Below are 20,791 nucleotides of genomic sequence, written 5' to 3'. Positions count from 1 at the left end.
ACAAAATGAAACAAACAAACAAACAAAAAACCAACCAGGGTGGACTGCATTAAAATCAAGTACCTTAATCCCTATCCTATATGATCTCTCTAACCTTCCTGAATAAGTTATAAAAATCAGGTGATTTTGTTTGTTTGTTTGTTTGGGTCACACCCGGCATCGCTCAGGGGTTACTCCTAGCTCTATGCTCAGAAATAGCCCCTGGCAGGCACAGGGGACCATATGGGATGTCACGATTTGAACCATCATTCTTCTGCATGAAAGGCAAACACTTTACCTCCATGCTATCTCTCTGGCCCCCAAAAGTCAGGTGATTTTTAAATCAGCAAAGGAAAGTTGAAGGACGACAAAAGCTATAAAACAGCCAAATTTCGGGCGCATTTTTTAGTCATTACCCAAAAACGTTCCTGATCCTAGACTGCTTCTAGGAATAGAATCAGGATGCTCAAGATTTTGACAAAACACTCAAATTGACCTTTATTGTCTAGTCTTGTATGTATTGCCTCTCCCCTTACCCCTTTGTTTCTCCTACCTCCTCATACCCAAACCCTGAACCGTTATCTTCCCCTTATTTAGCCCTCCTTATCCTCAGTTCCTAATTTGGTAGACACCAAGACTGACCTTCTGCCCAACACCACCATCCAGCTCCTCATTGAATGACACCCTCTCGGTCCCCAGCTCATGCCTACACAAACAACTACGACCAACACACCTGTTGACCCATGCTTGGTGGCCCCTTAAGTCCCCATCAAACTATGGACTGTAGCATGATACCGGAATCAGCTTCAGCATAACCCCGAGTCCAAGGACAATATAGGGTTCTGTAATGCCGCAAAACATGTCGCAAACTCAACTATCACCTGTTGTCTTCAAATACCCTTGTTTTCTTTTTTTTTCTTTTTAAAACATAAAAGGGTCACATGTATCTCTTTTGTATATCTCAGATGTATTCCCTTAACATCTATAACTCTTTTCAAATATCCTCATTTGTGACAATTTTGCCCACTAGATTAGTTATTTGATTGCTTGATTTTCTCCCTATGAGATCTGTTTTATAAGCAATACTGGTAGAAGAGTAACTCTGTGTAGAGTTCACGTTTATACCAAGTTACGGGAAATGTTGGAATTTATTCGTTGGCCCCCAGATGCACCAACAATATCTTGTGGCATTGCTTCTCCTTTGCATAGGCACATTAAAATGGGGAAATAATACGTATACAAACAAGTTCTTATCTAATAGAGATGGGAACACAAATTTGGTAATGTAATTAGGCCTTTTATCCTGAACATTGGCATAATGATTTAGCTCAGGCCTCAGAAGAATGGGCATCGCCCACACACCTAAACTATGGAAACAACCACAATTGTCTTTAACATTCCCAGGATCCAAGCCTCTACCAGAGAAGACCTACCACTGCTTTGGCATTGACTGACTCCAAAGAGTACTCCCAACACCCAGACGACTCAACAACAGTCTGCATGCAGAGCAGATCGCTCTACATTTAATGATATGCTGAAACTAGAAGATGTTCCACATCAGCCTGACATCAACGAAAGAAATGCACAGAATTCAGAGTCTTTAAATATAAAAGTCTGATACCAACTATAGCTAAAGTGTGAAAAAGTTTCACCGGGACCTTGAGAATGACTGGAGTTGGATAGACTGGTATGCCTGGAACCCAGAGTCTGTCTTATGCCAATAAACTTCTGGGGTGAGGCCTTTTTGTAATCAGGTCAAGGATTTTTTTTTTCCATTTTCTCCATTTTTCTGGACCTATGCAAACATTGGCGATTGCCACTATCACACCTTTACTATATTTTTTTACTCTAAGGAAAATAACACAACTTACTGAACTTAAAAACAAATTACTGGGCCCGGAGAGATAGCACAGTGGTGTTTGCCTTGCAAGCAGCCGATCCAGGACCAAAGGTGGTTGGTTCAAATCCCGGTGTCCCATATGGTCCCCCGTGCCTGCCAGGAGCTATTTCTGAGCAGACAGCCAGGAGTAACCCCTGAGCACCGCCGGGTGTGGCTCAAAAACCAAACCAAACCAAAACAAAACAAAACAAAAATTACTGTAGTAGAATGTCTGTCTCAAAAACAGGCAAGGGATGGGAAGGAGGGAGGGGGTAATGTTGCACTGGTGAAGGGGGGTGTTCTGGTTATGACTGTAACCCAAATATGATCATGTTACTTAAATAAAAAATATATTTAATAAAAAAACAATTGTGAAAAAAAAACAGCCAGATTTTAGTATTGCTCACATTTATTGAAGAATTCTTGTAAATATTGGAAGAGAATAGAAGTTCTTTGGGAGTTGGATTGAGGTCTGGTTGTTCCAAAGTTCCCAAAAGAGAAAGGGATATCCTAGACCCCTTATTCAGGGAGTACAGGAGAAGATGGTATGGTGATAATTCTCAGCAAATAATCCACAAAGAAATAGAGGAAATAGCAGGCAAGAAAGTTTACACTTGCAGGCTGTTTACCCACAAGCCGGTGGTTCCAACAAATGGAACCACAAGCTAAGAAGACAACCCCTCCTCAGCACTCCTGCCTTCCATTTATTCAATTCCAAATTTCAAGTCACTCCCCTAAGGGAGGGAAAATACCAACTGATACAATAAGAAATAAATGGGGACCACTTCAAAACGGCCTCAATTTACTTATTAAATTCTATCTAGAATATTTTTTAAATAATGGCACAACAAAGGTATTAATCTATATTGGCAGTCAGAGGCAAGTGCACTTCATTTTGAAATTGCCTATATCCCAATTTATGTTATATAACTCTTTCTTTTACTCTATGGAGCTCTTTCTTCTATCTCTCCTTTCATACTTCCCAAATAAAAATTATTTTACTTCACTTAAAGAAAGACAACAAAAGGGCCCCAGAGAGATAGCACAGTGGTGTTTGCCTTGCAAGCAGCCGATCCAGGACCAAAGGTGGTTGGTTCGAATCCCGGTGTCCCATATGGTCCCCCGTGCCTGCCAGGAGCTATTTCTGAGCAGACAGCCAGGAGTAACCCCTGAGCACTGCCAGGTGTGGCCCAAAAACCAAAAAGAAAAAAAAAAGAAAGACAACAAAAGTAATTTGTAAAACTATGTACCTTACTGTTACTGAGAAGCAAATTTTCAAATTTTATATAATTTTACTCATGCAAAAATATTTCAATTTTGCCAATAATCTAGTTTAAAAACTATTATCAACCAGGGGCTCGAGCAATAGCAACGCAGAGGGCATTTGCCTTGCATGCATATGACCCAGGATAGATGCAGATTCAATCTCCAGCATCCCATATGGTCCCCTGAGTCTGCAAAAGGAGCGATTTCTGAGCACAGAGCCAGGAGTAACTCCTGAGCACCTCCAGGTCTGACCCAAAAACCAAAAATAAATAAATTAAATTAGGGGCTGGTGAGGTGGTGCTAGAGGTAAGGTGTCTGTCTTGCAAGCGCTAGCCAAGAAAGGATCGTGGTTTGATCCCCCGGCGTTCTATATGGTTCCCCCAAGCCAGGGCAATTTCTGAGCGCTTAGCCAGAAGTAACCCCTTAGCATCAAACAGCTGTGGCCCAAAAAAAAAAAAACAAAGAAAAATAAATAAATAAAATAAAATAAAAAGTATATCAGAAAATAATATTTAATAAATTCTCCTGTTTGTCCTTTAAATTCCTCATTATTGGTACTAGTATGCCACAAATAAAAACACGATCACAATGCTTTAAAAAATTTTAAAACTGGAATCCCAATTTTTTTTTTTTGGTTTTATTTGGGGGGGGGTCACACCCGCCAGCACTCAGGGGTTACTCCTGGCTCTACACTCAGAAATCACTCCTGGCAGGCTCAGATCGTATGGGATGCCGGGATTCAAACCACCATCCTTCTGCATGCAAGGCAAACAACCTACCTCCATGCTATCTCTCCACACTCCTGAAATCCAGATTTGCTTTTCAAACCCACATTCTCCTGAACACATATCTAGCTTACTTGTCTCTTTGTCTCTATTTTTTCCACGCTATAGAAGCCTGTGTTCTTTCTGAATATTCATTTCCTCTCTTTCTCTACCCTCATCTCTTTCTAAGAAATTTTCATTCAATAAAACTATTTTTCTTCACTAAAATAAAGAAGGATATATATATACATATATATATATATTTAAAATGAAACTCAATCATTTTAATTTACTCTTACCTTACCTTTTCTTTTAGAAAGCATTGGTCTTGTTCCCAAATAAAATCACCAATTTTTCTTTTTATTTCTGTGGTAAGAAACATATCCAAAGTTATAAGTAACTATAGAATGTTCTGAATTTACAACAAAATCACCCACTGCATAATCATCCACTGCATTTGTAGTGTTGTAATGTAGCGTGTCTGTACTTCATTAAGTGTCTGCTTGGGGAACCAAATGGGATGCCGGGGATCAAACCCAGGTCAGCTGCATGCAAGGCAAACATCCTACCCACTGTGCTATCTCTCCAGCCCAAGTGTCCATTTCTTTAACATGGGTATTATTAAAGACAATTATCTGGCCAGGAATGTATCTCGGTGATAGAACTCTGGCTTTCCATTTGGGACACATATCCACCCACCCATACACACACACACACACACACACACACACACACACACACACACACACACACACACGACAATTATCCACTCACAATAGATTTTTTTGTTGTTGTTGTTGGAGTTTGGGCCACACCTGATTGTGTTCAGTGGCTCTTCTCAGCTCTGTGCTCGCTCAGGAGTTTGTCCTGGTAATGCTGACAAGTGTCAAGAATTGAACAAGGGAGGCTGGAGAGATAGCATGGAGGTAAGGCATTTGCCTTACATGCAGAAGGACAGTGGTTCAAATTCCTGCATCCCATAATATCTGAGCCTGCCAGGAGCGATTTCTGAGCGCAGAGCCAGAGTAACCCCTGCCGGGTGTGACCCAAAACCAAAAGAACAAAAACCAAACAAAAAACAAACAAACAAATTTGTTTGAACAAGGGTTAACTACATGCAAGGGAAGCACCTTAATCTCTGGACTATCTTTCCAGTCAAAAATAAAAAGTCTTGGAAACTGGGGACATTGATGCCCAGAAATACACACTGGTGAAAGCTGTTGTACATTGTATGACTAAAACTCAATCATGAATAACTTTGCTTTTTTTTTTTTTAACTTGATTGATTGATTGGTCTTTGGGCCACACCCAATGAGGCATAGGGGTTACTCTTGGATCTGCACTCAGAAATCACCCCTGGCAGGCTGGGGGACCATATGGGATGCCGAACCAACTCCCTCCTGGGTGGGTTGCATGCAGGGCATATGCCCTCCACTGTGCTCTCTCTCCCATTCCACAATCATAAGTAACTTTGTATCTGTGAAATAAATCAACTGTATTATGAACAACCTTGTAACCATGGTGTTTAAATAAAGTACTTAAATTTAAAAAAAATTTAAAAATCTTGGGGCTGGAGTGGTGGCGCAGCAGTAGGGCATTTGCCTTGCACGCAGTTGATCTAGGACAGATTGCAGTTCAATCCCCCCGCATCCCATATGGTCCCCCAAGCAAGGGGCAATTTCTGAGTGCAGAGCCAGGAGTAACCCCTGTGCATCACCAGGTGTGATCCCTCCCCCCAAAAAATTAAAGGTCTTTTTTTTGGGGGGGGTCACACCCAGAGTTGCTCAGGAGTTACTCCTGGCTCTATACCGAGGATTATATGGGATGTGGTCCAAACATGATTATTATTCACCAAATAAGGGTGAATGAGTTCCTAAAAGAAAGTTCAATTGGGAGCCGGAAAGATAGCATGGAGGTAAAACGTTTGCCTTTCGTGCAGAAGGACGGTGGTTCGAATCCCGGCATCCCATATTGTCCCCCGTGCCTGCCAGGGGTGATTTCTGAGCATAGAGCCAGGAGTAACCCCTGAACGCTGCTGGGTGTGACCCAAAAACCAAAAAAAGAGAAAAAAGAAAAGAAAAGAAAGTTCAATAGGCTGAGCACAAATTTGCAAGCACAAGGCTCAGATATGAACCCTAGAACCTCATGTTTCTCCAGAGCATTGCCAGGAGAGATCCCAAGCACAAAGCCAGAAATTTCCCTTAAGCACTGCCAGGTGTGGCCCTAAAACCAAAACAAATAAATGAATAAAATGATGAATAAATAATATGTTTAATAAACATGAATGAATAATAATGTTTAGCCATAAGGAACAATAATATAGTGGGTAGGTCACCTGCTTTGCATACAGATGACCCAGGTTCAATCTCCAACATCCAGGGTTCTCTGACCACTTCCAGGAGTGATCCCTGAGCAAAGAGCAAGAAATCCTGAGCACTACTGGGAATAACTTAAAAACAAACAAAAACATTTTGGGGAGTTTTTGGGCCACACCCAGTGATGCTCAGGGGTTACTCCTGACTATGCACTCAGAAATCACTCCTGACTCAGGGGACCATATGGGACGCTGGGGATTGAAACAGGTCCATCTTGGGTCAGACACGTGCAAGGAAAACACCCCACTGCTGAGCTATCACTCCAGCCCCCAAACAAAAATTTTTATAAAAAGAATGTTTAGCAGTGCTAAATAGCACAGTTGGGTAGGACATTTGCCTTGCACATAACCAACCCGAGTTTTATCCGTTATCCCCTATGGTCCCCTGAGCCTGTCAGGAGTAATTTCTGAGCACAAGGCCAGGAGCATGGCCAAGCAGGCTCCCCTCCCCCGCAAAAGAAAAGAATCCTTAGGGGCCGGAGAGATAGCATGAAGGTAGGGTGTTTGCCTGGCATGCAGAAGGATGGTGGTTCGAATCCCGGCATCCTGTATGGTCCCCTGAGCCAGCCAGGAGCGATTTCTGAGCATCACCAGGTGTGACCCAAAAACAAAACAAAAAGCAAACAAACGAAAAAGAATCCTTAGCATATTGAAAGATTATGTCATCTTAATTCAGTGATCTAAAAAGTTTCCACAGATCTAAGCTATTCATTATAGTAGTAATTAATGTGTGTGTCATATTGAAATGTATAGTTATGCTTCAGAAACTAAAAACTAAATGTCAGCCAAAGGCAGTATGAAAGAAGAATGCAAAATAATTCTCTGACATCATAGAATTCAAATACTATTTTAGATATTCCTGAAATGATTTTATCTATTTTTATTTTTTGTTGATTTTTTTTGGGTTTTTTTTTGGGGGGGGGTCACACCCGGTGGTGCTCTGGGGTTACTCCTGGATCTCTGCTCAGAAATTGCTCCTGGCGGGTTCGGGGGATCATATGGGATGACGGGATTCAAACCACCATCCATCTGCATGCAAGGCAAACGCCCTACCACAGTGCTTTCTCTCCAGCGCCATGTTGTTTTTTGTTTTTGTTTTTGTGCCACCCTCTGTGATACTCAGGGCCTACTCCTAACTATGTGCTCAGAAATAGCTCCTGGCTCAGGGAACCATATGGATCGAACCAAGGTCTGTACTGGATGGGCCACGTGCAAGGCAAATGACCTACTGCTGTGCTATTGCTCTGGTCCCTATTTTTATTTTTAATATAAGAAAATTTAAAATTAATACATAGCTTGCATTTGGTCTCACACTTATACTACATAATACCAGCCCAGGTGAATAAAAATGCATAGTTTGGGGTGCCAGAGTGATAGCACAACAGGAGGGCATTTGCCTTGCATGCGGCCAACCCAGGATGAACCCAGGTTTAATCTCGGCACCCCATATGGCACCCAAGCCTGCCAGGAGTAATTTCCATTTGGGGGGTAGGGTCACAACCAGTGGTGCTCAGGGGTTACTCCTGGCTCTGCACTCAAAATTCGCTCTGAGAAGGCTCAGGGGACCATATGGGGTGCCGGGAATGGAACCAGGGTCTGCCTGGGGTTGGCTGCATGCAAGGCAGATGCCCTACCGCTATGCTATCACTCTGCCCCACCCAGAGCAATTTCTTTTTTTGGGGTGGTCACACCCAGCAGCTCTCAGGGGTTACTACTGGCTCTATGCTTAGAAATCGCTCCTGGCAGGCTTGGGGAACCATATAAGATGCCGGGATTTGAAACACCGTCCTTCTGCATGCAAGGCAAATGCCCTACCTCCATGCTATTTCTCTAGCCTCCCATCTTTTTTTTTTTTTTTTTTGCCCCAAAGCAATTTCTAAACACTGAGTCAGTTCAAACCCCTGAGCGCCTCCAGTGTGGCCCAAAAGCCAGTGGAAAAAAATCAATCAAAAATACAATTTTATTTTTATTTTTGTTTTTGGGTTTTGGGCCACACCCTGTGAAGCTCAGGGATTGCTCCTGGCTCGGGAGACCATATGGTATGCTGGGTGATGGAACCGCAGTCCTTCTTAGGTTAGCACGTGCAAGGCAGATGCCCTACCATTTGCACCACAGCTCTGGTCCCCCAAAATAGTTTTAATTTTTAATATTACTTTTATTGCTCAAAGGTTGTTGGTCCTGTTGGTGCTATTGAGTTACACTGGTAATGCTAGAAGTGGCAAAGGCATGTAGCACATTTGAGCTACCTTTCCAGTCAATATTTTCTTTTTCTTTTTTTTTCTTTTTTTGGTTTTTGGGTTACTCCTGGCTATCTGCTCAGGAATAGCTCCTGACAGGTACGGGGGACCATGTGGGATACCAATATTCGAACCAACCACCTTAGGTCCTGGATAGGCTGCTTGCAAGGCAAATGCCCCTGTGATATCTCTCCGGTCCCAATATTCTCTATTTTCATTCTTTCTGGGGGCTGAGGTTTGGGTCATACTCAGCTGTGCTCAGGGCTTACTCCTGGCTTTATGCTCAGGGATAACTCCTGGTGAGGCTGAGGGTGTCAGGGATCAAACCACAAGGAAAGAGTCTTAACCCTTGAGCTGTCTCTACATTTGCTCACATGAGAACCACCAGAAGTGATCCCTGATCACTAGAGCCAAGAGTAAGCCCTGAGCACAGCCAAGGTGGTTTAAATACCCAAAAGGAAGAGAGGGGGAAAGAGCACATTGAGGATAGAGAAATAGCTCACCAAGCTATATGAATGCTTTACATGTATAGGCCAGAGTTTATTCTTCGGTCCTGATATCCCACAAACACTGCCAGAAATAACCCACCACAAAGCCTACTGCAGTCTTGAACACTAGGAGTGTGCCCTCTCAAAACAAACAGAAAACAAAACAAAAGAACCATGAAGACATAAAGATAAATCAACTTATTACACTTGCCTTACATGTGTGACCCTGGATTCAGTTTTTTAGTTTGTTTCTTTTGCTTTTGGTCTATACCCCACAGCACTCAAGAAGTTACTCCTGGCAGGCTCGGGGGACCATATGAGATGCTGGGGATCGAATCTAGGTCAGACTCAGGCAAGGCAAATGCCCTACCCCCTGTGTTATGGCTCCAGCCACTGGATTCATTTTTTCAAAAAAAGCACTATAGGAACCCAAGAAGTAGCTCAAAGGGCTGGAGCATCTATGTGAGATTTCAAGTTTAAAAATACCTATACCAACAGGTGTGGCATAACATTATTGGGTTCTAACATTAAGCAATCAGACTTGCACTGCTAGGCAGAGTTCTAGCAAGTGGCCTTTGACCACTGCCATGATATATATATATATATATATATATATATATATATATATATATATATATATATATATATATATATATATATATATACTCTGTACTTAAGCCACATCCTCACATTGAAATGTTTAGTTTTAAAAAAATAATATATTTATTTAAGCACCATGATTACAAACATGTTTGTAGTTGGATTACAGCCATAAATAAAGAACACTCCCCTCCCTTCACCAGTGCAACATTCCCACCACCAATGCCCCCTTTCCCTCTTCCCCACTCCCTGCCTGTATTCCAGACAGGCATTCTACTTCTCTCACTCATTACCATTGTCATGATAATTGTTAATGTAGTTATTTCTCTAACTGCATTCACCACTCTTAGTGGTGAGACATGTAAATGTTTAAAGAACTAATCACACCCAGTTGTGCTCAGGGTATACTCTTGGTTCTGCACTCAGGATCACTCCTGGCGATGTTTAAATGACCATATGAGGTGCTGGGGAAACCACAGCAGGCTGTGTGCAAGGCAAGTGCCTTACCCTTTGTACTATTGTGCTGGCCCAAAACACTACACACACAAAAATTTAAAATAACAAAATTCTGATGGACAACAAAGGTCACAAAAGTGAGTAATGTGTAGCTGCTTTGCTGTTTAACAAAGACAGGATGAATGATTTTGCTCACCTTTTTGTAGGCATGCAGGAGGAAGGATAAAATGTCCTAAAGCCACTGAGCCTTTAATATCAGAGTGAGCTACTGCAGAGAGATAGTAAGCATGAAAAACTGTTGCATTATCTTCGATGTATTCGAGGCTTTGATATATTCTAGAAGAGAGTAAATGTTTCCGGTTATGCAATAAACAAGCAGGCTTTTCAAAATAAGATGCTTGGCAGAAGGGAAGGATCTACAGGTAATCAAGAAACTGGTAGTAGTGAGCACAAGGCAGCTAGAAAGAGCCTCAGAGCTCTTGGCTAAAGTGGATTTGAAGCCAATGAGGGTCTGGGAGTGGGTTGGGCGGGGGGAGACAAACACCATCTCTTGGGAAGTCACTGATGAAAATCTACAGAGGGGCCAGAAGGGTATGAGCAAGCGGCAGTGAGAAGGAATGTTTATCAGAGCTACCATCCTCGCTATTCTTTGTATTTGCCATAACCTGAAGAATGGGGATTGTTTTTCAAAAGAAACTCCTAAGATTTTGAAAGACATCCTTGTAATAATACCCAGAAACAACAGTGATGAGGGCTGGAAGGATCAGCCCACGATATGAAACTTACCACAAAGAGTGGTGAGTGCAGTTAGAGAAATAACTACACTGACAGCTACCATGACAATGTTAATGAGTGAGAGAAGTAGAATGCCTGTCTCTAATACAGGTGGGGGTGGGGGAGAAGAAAGATGGGGGCATTGGTGGTGGGAAGGTTGCCCTGGTGAAAGGGTGTTCTTTTTAGGACTGAAACCCAATTACAAACATGTTTGTAAGCATAGTGCATAAAGATAAGAATCTAAAAAGAAAGGGAGGAAAGAAGAAAGAAAGAAAGAAAGAAAGAAAGAAAGAAAGAAAGAAAGAAAGAAAGAAAGAAAGAAAGAAAGAAAGAAAGAAAGAAAGAAAGAAAGAAAAGAAAGAGAAGAAGAAAGAAAAAAGAAAGAAAGAAGAAAGAAGAAAAAGGAAAGAGAAAAAGAAAGGAAAGAAAAAGAAAAAGGAAGGAAGGAAAGAGAAAGAAAAGAAAAAAGATGAAAAATAATGAAAGAAAGAAAAGAAAGGCAGGAAAAAAGAAAAAAGGAAAGAAAGGAAAGAAAAAGAAAGAAGCAAAAAGAACAGAGAGAAAAGAAAGACAAGAAAGAAAAAGAAAAAAGAGAAAGCAGGGAAGGGAAGAGAAGTGAAGGGGAAGGGAAGGAAAGGGGGAAGGGAAGGGAAGGGAGGGGAGGGAAGGGAAGGGAAGGGAAGGGAAGAGAAGAGGGAAGGGAAGAGAAGAGGGAAGGGAAGGGAAGAGAAGAGGGAATGGAAGAGAAGAGGGGAGGAAAGGGAAGGGAAGGGAAGGGAAGAGAAGAGGGAAGGGAAGGGAAGGGAAGGGAAGGGAAGGGAAGGGAAGGGAAGAGAAGAGGGAATGGAAGGGAAGGGAAGAGAAGAGGGAATGGAAGGGAAGGGAAGAGAAGGGAAGGGAAGGAAAAATGAAAGGGGAGGGAAGGGGAGGGGAGGGGAAGGAAGAGCAGGGAAAGGAAGAGGAGGAAAGAGAAGGGAAGGAGAGGGGAGGGGAGGGGAGGGAAGGGAAGGGAAGGGGAGGGGAGGGGAGGGGAGGGGAGGGAAGGGAAGGGAAGGGGGAATGGAAAGGAAGAGGGAATGGAAGGGAAGGGAAGAGAAGGGAAGGGAAGGAAAAATGAAAGGGGAGGGGAGGGGAGGGGAGGGGAAGGAAGAGCAGGGAAAGGAAGAGGAGGAAAGAGAAGGGAAGAGAGGGGAGGGGAGGGGAGGGAAGGGAAGGGAAGGGAAGGGAAAGGAAGGGAAGGGAAAGGAAGGGAAGGGAAGGGAAGGGAAGGGAAGGGAAAGGAAGGGGAGGGGAGGGGAGGGAAGGGAAGGGAAGGGAAGGGGAGGGATGAAGGGGAGGGGAGGGGAGGGGAGGGGAGGGAAGGGAAGGGAAGGGAAGGGGAGGGAAGGGAAGGGAAGGGGAGGGAAGGGATGAAGGGGAGGGGAGGGGAGGGGAGGGAAGGGAAGGGAAGGGAAGGGAAGGGAAGGGAAGGGAAGGGAAGGGAAGGGAAGGGAAGGGAAGGGAAGGGAAGGGAAGGGAAGGGGGTATGGAAAGGAAGAGGGAATGGAAGGGAAGGGAAGAGAAGAGGGAATGGAAGAGAAGAGGGAAGGGAAGGGAATGGAATGGAAGGGAAGGGAAGGGAAGGGAAGGGAAGGGAAGGGAAGGGAAGGGAAGAGAAGAGGGAAGGGAAGGGAAGGGAAGAGAAGAGGGAATGGAAGGGAAGGGAAGAGAAGGGAAGGGAAGGGAAGGAAAAATGAAAGGGGAGGGAAGGGGAGGGGAGGGGAGGGAAGGGAAAGGAAGGGAAGGGAAGGGAAGGGAAGGGAAGGGAAGGGAAGGGGAGGGGAGGGGGAAGGGAAGGGAAGGGGGAATGGAAAGGAAGAGGGAATGGAAGGGAAGGGAAGGAAAAATGAAAGGGGAGGGAAGGGGAGGGGAGGGGAGGGGAAGGAAGAGCAGGGAAAGGAAGAGGAGGAAAGAGAAGGGAAGAGAGGGGAGGGAAGGGAAGGGAAGGGGAGGGGAGGGGAGGGGAGGGGAGGGGAGGGAAGGGAAGGGAAGGGAAGGGAAGGGAAGGGAAGGGAAGGGAAGGGAAGGGAAGGGAAGGGAAGGGAAGGGAAGGGAAGGGAAGGGCAGAAGCCAGCCAGCCAGCAAGCAAACAAGCCTCCTAAGATTTTAAGCGTGACCACCAGGAGCAAAGTCAGCAACGAGACCGAGTTGCCATCCGAATAAAATGGCTTCTCAATTCCCAGCTTCCCCAAAGGATCTCTAAGCCTGCCAGGAGGCATAACCCTGAGCACAGCCCGATGTGGTCCAAAAACAAATAAATAAAAACAAAACAAAAAAATAACAATCAAAATCCTGTTGTTTCAAATGTTAAGTTCCACAGAATATCATCCATGTCGATATAGACTCAGAGAGAGAGAACACACACTTGTACACTTTGCATGTTCTCCCTATGCTTCTCTTCTAATCTATTGGCTCTGTGTCGATCGTGCTAATAGCAGCTCCTGACACACTAGAGGAACTTAAGACATGTATGTTGAATTAAATGATTAGAATAGACTCTTAAAAATAAAATAAAAAAGAGCCGGAGAGATGGCATGGAGGTATCGCATTTGCCTTGCATGCAGAAGGATGGTGGTTTGAATCCCGGCATCTCATATGGTCCCCCGAGCCTGCAAGGAGCGATTTCTGATGCAGAGCCAGGAGGAACCCGTGAGCGCTGCTGGGTGTGACCCCAAACCAAATAAATAAATAAATAAAAATAAAAACAGAATCTGATGCTCCAGGTGCCAGCGAAAAGAGGAGAGGCCACTGGAAGGAAACACCACAGAGCCACATCAGAGGCCTTCCTTCTACTTAGTGTGGGAGTGAAGAGGGTTTTGAGGGGCCCGTTTGCTCCCCGACATTGAGGGCTGAAGGCGTGTTGATGGTCTCTTCCTCTGAGCACTAATTCCGGGGGGCAGCGATGTGGCCCCCCAAGAGAGGCGCACCTCCTCGTGTCTGGGTGCGAGGCGTCGCAGCTGAACAGCAGGTCGGCCGTCTTGGAGTCGCTGATGCTGCCGCCTTCGGCTTCTGTGGAGGCAAGAAGAGAGGGTGAGAGCCTCACGAAGGGAAGAAGAAAGCTCCCTCGCATCTGAACGACCCCGCCACCGCCTTCGCCCAGCGCCCTACCCCAGAACTGCCTCAACTCCTGGCTGACGCTGCGGCAGAACCAGGCCTGCTGCCCTTGGAACATGGCGCCTCCCGCCTTCCGGCCGACCAGCGACCAGCGTGAAGACCAGGTGGTGGGGCGGGGAAAATGGAGTCCCGGCCGCTGATTGGTCCGAGCTCTGGAGTGGCGCAACGTGATTGGTTCTCCCGGGAAAGGGGCGTGGCCAGCTCGAGGCATCTTCAGGAAGTTGCCTGCCTGAGGCCAGCCCTGCCTGAGGGCTCTGAGTGGAGGAATGAAGCATTGTCCTCTCTTGACAGGTTCTATCTGAAGCGTCAAGTATTGTTTGACGTAAAAATTCTTTTCTTTTATTTTTTTTCTTTTTCTGAGTAATGCTGAAGAACTTTAGAAGAGAGAAGGGAAAAGGCATGAAAACGGCTCTACACTGAATTCCAGATTGCTATAGGGAGAAATGAGGATGCCAAGTAAAATAAAACTAGAATTTTATTGTAGGTCTTATTGGGACAAAATTACTAGTGGATAGGAGTTAGAAGAGAAAGAAAGAAAGAAAGAAAGAAAGAAAGAAAGAAAGAAAGAAAGAAAGAAAGAAAGAAAGAAAGAAAGAGAAAGAAAGGCAAAAATTCTATCATCTATCCATCATCATTCTATTCTCCATCTACCCACCTACCCACTCACCCACTCACCCATCCACCTATGCATCTATATTTTAGGGCCACACCCAGTGACCCTCAGGGGTTACTCCTGGCACTCAGAAAATCGCACCTGGCAGGCTCAGAGGACCTTATGGGATACCAGGGATCAAACCTGGGTCAGTCCTATCACTATGCTATCACCTCAGCCAGTTATCTATATATTTTTAACTGAAGTCTCTAAAAGATAATGCAAAACTGCAATATTGTCATCATACTCAAAAATAAAATTCTTGAGCCGTAGAGATAGCATGGAAGTAGGGGGTTTGCCTTGCATACAGAAGGACGGTGGTTCAAATCCCGGCAACCCATATGGTCCCTGAGCCTGCCAGGAGCGACTTCTGAGTGCAGAGCCAGGAGTAACTCCTGAGCGCCACTGGCTGTGGTCCAAAAACCAAAAAATAAAAAGATAAATAAATAAGGTACTGTTTAAAAAGGCAGGCTGGGAGGGAGACGCATGGGATGGACTTTGAGTATATTGGAGGAGGGAGGTTGACACTGGTGGTGGGATTGGTGATGAAACATTTTATGCCAAAAACTCTATAAATAACTTTGTAAATCACAGTGCTTTAAACAAACAAAAAAGAGATAATTCAAAATGCTAGTGTATATGCTTTGCCTGCATTATGCCCAGCAATCCCAGATGCCACATTGTCCTCTGGTCCCGAACCCCCACACCCCAATTTAAAAACTAAGTAAATAAAAAGTGTTGGTGGGACCATAGAGATAGCAGAGAGGCAGGGCATTTGCCTTGTACACAGCTGATCCAGGACAAATGGTGGTTCAAATCCCAGCATCCTATATAGTCCCGAGTCTGCCAGAGTGATTTCTGAGCGCAGAATAAGAAGTAACCCCTGAACACTTCTGGGTGTGACCCAAAAACCAAAAAAAAAAAAAAAAGTATTGATGTATCAGGGATTATTCTGAGGAGTTGCTGGGGCCACTCCTAACTGTATTGGAGGCACCATGAGTGTATAAAAAGCAGAATGGGAGGCTAGGAGCTGGCTTTCTGCATGCAGAGTATGCTCACTAGCCCTTGTCTATCTCTCCAGTACTGAAATGAGAAAATAAAAAGTTGTTAATGTTCATTTAGAGGCCGGGGTGATAGCTCAAAGAGATGGAGCACATGATTTGAATGCATGATCCACCAGTTCCATTTCATGGTCCCCACCCCCAGCAGTGAAGCTCCTGCTTCAGCACCCCAGTTGTGCCTCCACACTCCATATAAATAAAAATAAACATCCAGGGATGTGGCTCAGTGTAGGGGATTTACCTTGATGTTTGTGAGGCCCTGGATTCCATACTGCACTGTTCCCTCTTACACCTTCCATAAAACCCCCAATTCTTTAATATAGAAAATATTGGGACCGAAGAGATAGCATGGAAGTAAGGAATTTGCATTTCATGCAGAAGGTCTATGGTTCGAATCCCAGAATCCCATATGGTCCCCTGAGCCTCCCAGGAGTGATTTCTGAGCATAGAGCCAGGAGTAACCCATGAGCACTGCCAGGTGTGACCCCCCCCAAAAAAAAAAGAAAAAAAATTAAGTGTTCAATTATCAGTTCTTTCAAAAACTTTTGTAGCCTCCTCCTTTACATCTGGTTTGTGTGTGTGTGAAAATTATTTATATCTGACAATGAGGTCACTAAGTCATTGTCAGTTTTACTAAGATAACAGTAAATTTGTTAGTTGACCTATTGATTTGGTGGCACCTACACCACTTTGACATTTAATTTGGTGTGTTCCTACTGGTTTGACAGTATTGAAAAAATTTGGGGACCACATATAAGGTTGTGTGATACAATAATTCCAAGCTCTTCTACATTAATTTCAATTAGCTGTATATTTCTGATGGTGCATAACAATTTAAATTTTTGTTGTATAAAATTGTCCATAAGAACTATTATGTTTTATTTTTTAATTATTTTTTATGTTTTTTGGTTTTTGGGTCACATCCGGCAGTGCTCAGGGGTTACTCCTGGCTCTATGCTCAGAAATCGCTCCTGACGCCCAACCTTCACGCTATTTCTCCAGCCCTCATGAACTATTATGGTTTTTTAAATGTCTCTGACATCTTTTTTTGTTTGTTCATTTTGTCTTTTGTTTTTTTGGGTCTGTTTTTCTTTTTGTTTTGGGACCACAGCTGACAATTCAGCTTTGTTTGTTTGTTTGTTTGTTTTTGGGCCACACCCAGTGACACTCAGGATTTAGTCCTGTCTATGCATTCAGAAATTGTTCCTGGCTTGGGGGACCATATGGGATGCTGGGGGATCAAACAGTGGTCTGTTCTAGATTAGCACGGGCAAGGCAAATGCCCTACCGCTTGGCTTGTGCCACCACTCTGGCCTCTCGGGGGTTACTCTTGGCTTCTCATTCAGGAATCACTCCTGGCAGTGCTGGGGGAACAATATGGGATGCTGGGAAATTGAACTGAGATTGACTACATGTAAGGCAAGCACTCTACCCTTTATACTATCTCTCTGACCTAAAGGATCTTTATTTTTTTATATGTTTGTGTTTTTATTTAGTAATCTCATCAAAAGTTTGCCTATTTTATTAGCCCTTCTGGATTGTTGCTTTCTTTTGGGCCACCCCTGGGTTACTCCTGGCTCTGCATTCAGAAATTGCTCCTGGCAGGCTCGTTGGGACCATATGGGATGCCAGAAATTGAACCTTAGACCATCCTGGGTCAGCAGTGGGCAAGGAAAACACCCTACTGCTGTGCTATCACTCCGGCCCCGAAAACTCTTGTTGATCTAAATTTTGATATTTCCATTTGTCTTTGTATTGTAGCAACAATATGAAGTAAATTCGTTTGTGCCTGCATGGAGGCAGGCTATGGTGGTGAGTGGGAAATTGGGGACACTAGTGAAATCACACTGGTAATGGGACTGGTACTTGAACATTTAATGTATGAGACATATTATGAACAACTTAGTAGATCACTGTATTATAATTAAGAAAGAACAACTTATATTGGGTCATTATAGAGGGACACTGGATCTAGTGGAGGCTGGAGTTGGAATATTGGTCTTACCAACAATTTTGTAAATAATGGTGAAAAAATGAAGGAAGATAAGAAGAAAGGTAGAGAATGTATATATTGGAAAAGACAAGGTAAGAGATACAGATATTATGGGCTAAAAAGATAGTACAGTGTTAAGGCTTGCTTTGCATGTGACCCATTTTGACCACTGACACCACCTGTGTTCTTCTGAGAACTTCCAGGCATACTTCTAAGTACTGATTCAGGAATAGCTCTTCAATACTGCTGGGCATAGCCAAAAAATAAAGGAAGGGAGGGAGTGAGGAAATGTATTAATATAAATATACAATATATTATATAAATCTAATAAAAATTATATTATTATATAATATATGTATATAGTCCTAGTGGGATGGGGGTGAGGCCTTTTCCGGCTCAGCCTGGCTTCTGCAGCTCCTGGCCAGTGGGTCTGAAGGTACCAGGGTATCAGCGAAGAAATGATCCAGAGGAAGTTAGCTGAAGTTTTAGAAGACATTCAGCTTTATTACAAGGCCTTAATAGCCATGTTAATATTTCTCACATGCTCTCTAAGCTAAGCTTTATTAAGTAGCCTCCATCAGCTGCTCTGCAAGTACCCCTCCCATGTTCCAATCTCTCTCCCCTCCCTCCAGGAAACCCCTTAATTACCAATCATAGACCCTCCCATTAAGGTGAGATTAAGCAGGCAGTTGGGGGAGGGGTAACAAGGAAGAAAGGTAGGAAAGAAAGAGGGAGGGAAGGAAGGAAGATAGGAAGGAAAGGAGGAGTGAAGGAGAGAGGAAGAAAAGATGGAGGAAGGGAAAGGGAAGGAGGGAAGGAAGGAGGGAAAAGAGAAGGAACTAAGAAAAGGGAGGGAGGGAAAGAGGAAGGGAAGGAAGGAAGATAGGAAGGAAAGAGGGAGGGATGAAGGGAGGGAAGAAAGAAAGGTAGGAAGGAAAGAGTGAAGTAGGGAGGAAAGGAGGGAGGAAGGAAGGAGGAAAGGAAAGAGAAGGAAGGAAAGAGGGAAGATGGGAGGGGAGGAAGGAAGGAGGGAGGGAAGAAGGAAGAAAGGAAAGGAAGGAAGGAAGGAGGGGGGGGAGGAGGGAATGAAGGAAGGCATTAGGGACTGGTGCACTTCTTTACATGTGGGAGGCCTGAGTTCAGTCCCTGGAGCTGTATTATCTCCCAACATATCAAGAGTGACCCCTGAGCATAGAGTCAGGTGTGCCCCTAAGCACTGCCAGATGTGGTTTCCCTCAAAAAGTAATAAATACTGAAATTAATATATAGGCAGGAATGATGCCTATTTATATATAATGGCTATATAAGAACGTAGTCAAACCTAGATGGAAATACTTAAATTATATGATGGAAAATCAAGTGCTCCATACACTTGAGAGAGCTAGACTAAAAAATATATTGGAGATAGTTTAGGACAAGATTATAAACTCTGTTGGAAGACTAGCGCTGGCACCTGAACATCTCTGACAGGACTGAAAGGTAGGGAGGATTGTGCATCTAATCTGAGGGCAAATCCTCTGAACTCTGATCCTGGGAATGGCCTGGAGCAGGATGCCAGATGGCTAGTCATGTGACCCCTAGCTAACACAGGAACTGTGGCAGCTGGAGCGCCACCCCCAGAAACTAAAGAATGCCTGTTTCTCTGAAACCTTAGATAGGCCCTGAAAATCTCTCTTCACTCTGTAATGATGTATGAGCATGACACCCCTTGATTAAAGCGCTGCATGCTAGACATAAAAGTCTCATCTCTTTTGTCTGAATGCCTGGCTATCCCAGGTCTCATGTCCAGTAGAGGTGTAACAAACTCTCCCAGACCATATACTATTTTTCCTCATATCTCCTGAACATACTTGTAAAATGTCTTTACTTACAGTAACACCCCTAGAAAATGTGTTAAAAAATTAATACTAAATGGAAAATGTGCATATGTCTAAAATTCATCTATTTAGGGGTCGCAGAGAGCGCACAGTGGTAAGGCATTTGCCTTGCTTGCAGCCAACCCGGGACAGACCCGGTTCAATTCCTGGCATCCCAAGCCCTGGTCCTCCGAGCCCACCAGGAGCGATTTCCGAGCACAGAGCCAGGAGTAACCCCTGAGCATCTCTGGGTGTGGCCCCAAAACCAATAAATAAGTAAATATTGCTTTAAAAAATTCATCTATAATGGGGCCGGAGAGATAGCATGGAAGTAGGGTATTTGCCTTGCATGCATAAGGACAGTGCTTCGAAACCCGGCATTCCATATGGTCTCCCTGAGCCTGCCAGGAGTGATTTGTGAGTGTAGAGCCAGGAGCAACCCCTGAGTGCTGCTGGGTGTGACTCAAAAACAAAATAAACAAACAAAAACAACAACAAAATTCATCTATTTAGAGTCATTGTGCTACATATTTAGAAATGATCAAGGACTGGACAAGAACTGAGTACTAAAAAGAATTAAAGTGATATGCATGATACTCCTTCAGTAATAGTATTGCAAACCCATGGTACCTAAAAGAAAAATAGGAAAAAAGAAAGAGCAAGTAGTTTATCTTCCAAAGAGGCATACTAGAGGTGTGGTGAGGAAAACGGGAGAGCAATTGGTGGCAGGAAATGAACACTAGTGAAGGGATTGGGTGTTAGAATATTGTATGACTGAAACTTGACTATCAAAAACTTTTAACTCTCACTTGTGGGCAGGGAGGAAAAAAAACGTCTTTTTAACTATGTGTATGTCACAGTGATTCAATTGAAAGAAAAAGGCATCTTGCTGAAAAATAATAACAGTTTGAGAGAATTTCTAAGCATGATTTAAAAGGATTCCCAGGGATTACAAACTCGTTATAGTTTAGTTCAGTCACAAAAACATGATGATTATTCTCAAAAAAAGAGACTCATGTATTATAGAAAACTTTAGAGAATTAGAATAACATATTATTTGTTTTGTTTGTTTGAATAACATATTATTTGTTTTGTTTGTGTTGGGGTTTTTTACCTGTTTCTTTTTCTTTTTCTTTTCTTTTCTTTTCTTTCTTTCTTTTTTTTTTTTTTTTTTTTGCCATACCCAGGAGTGCTCAGGGGTTGCACCAGGCCTCTGTACTTAGGAATTACTCCTGGAGGTGTTTGAGGGATCACCTGGG

General features: G+C 43.6%; 1 protein-coding gene across 1 annotated transcript in view; it reads right to left on the bottom strand.

Moving 5' to 3' along the window:
• The window catches only part of TERB2 (telomere repeat binding bouquet formation protein 2), a 31,114-nt gene extending 17,086 nt beyond the window's left edge, over positions 1-14,028 (bottom strand). Inside the window, exons 1-4 of the mRNA XM_049782512.1 lie at positions 13,965-14,028; positions 13,784-13,865; positions 10,240-10,379; positions 4,193-4,254 (exon numbers count right to left, since the gene is read on the bottom strand). Of these exons, the coding sequence (XP_049638469.1) occupies positions 4,193-4,254; positions 10,240-10,379; positions 13,784-13,865; positions 13,965-14,028 (348 nt within the window). The remainder of the gene's footprint in view (positions 1-4,192; positions 4,255-10,239; positions 10,380-13,783; positions 13,866-13,964) is intronic.
• Between the last annotated feature and the right edge of the window lie 6,763 nt (positions 14,029-20,791).

Source organism: Suncus etruscus, chromosome 10 (genome assembly GCF_024139225.1).
Source record: "Suncus etruscus isolate mSunEtr1 chromosome 10, mSunEtr1.pri.cur, whole genome shotgun sequence".
Lineage (NCBI taxonomy): Eukaryota > Metazoa > Chordata > Mammalia > Eulipotyphla > Soricidae > Suncus > Suncus etruscus.
Note: the sequence above shows the minus strand (reverse complement) of the source record. Positions and strands in the feature narration are given on the sequence as shown.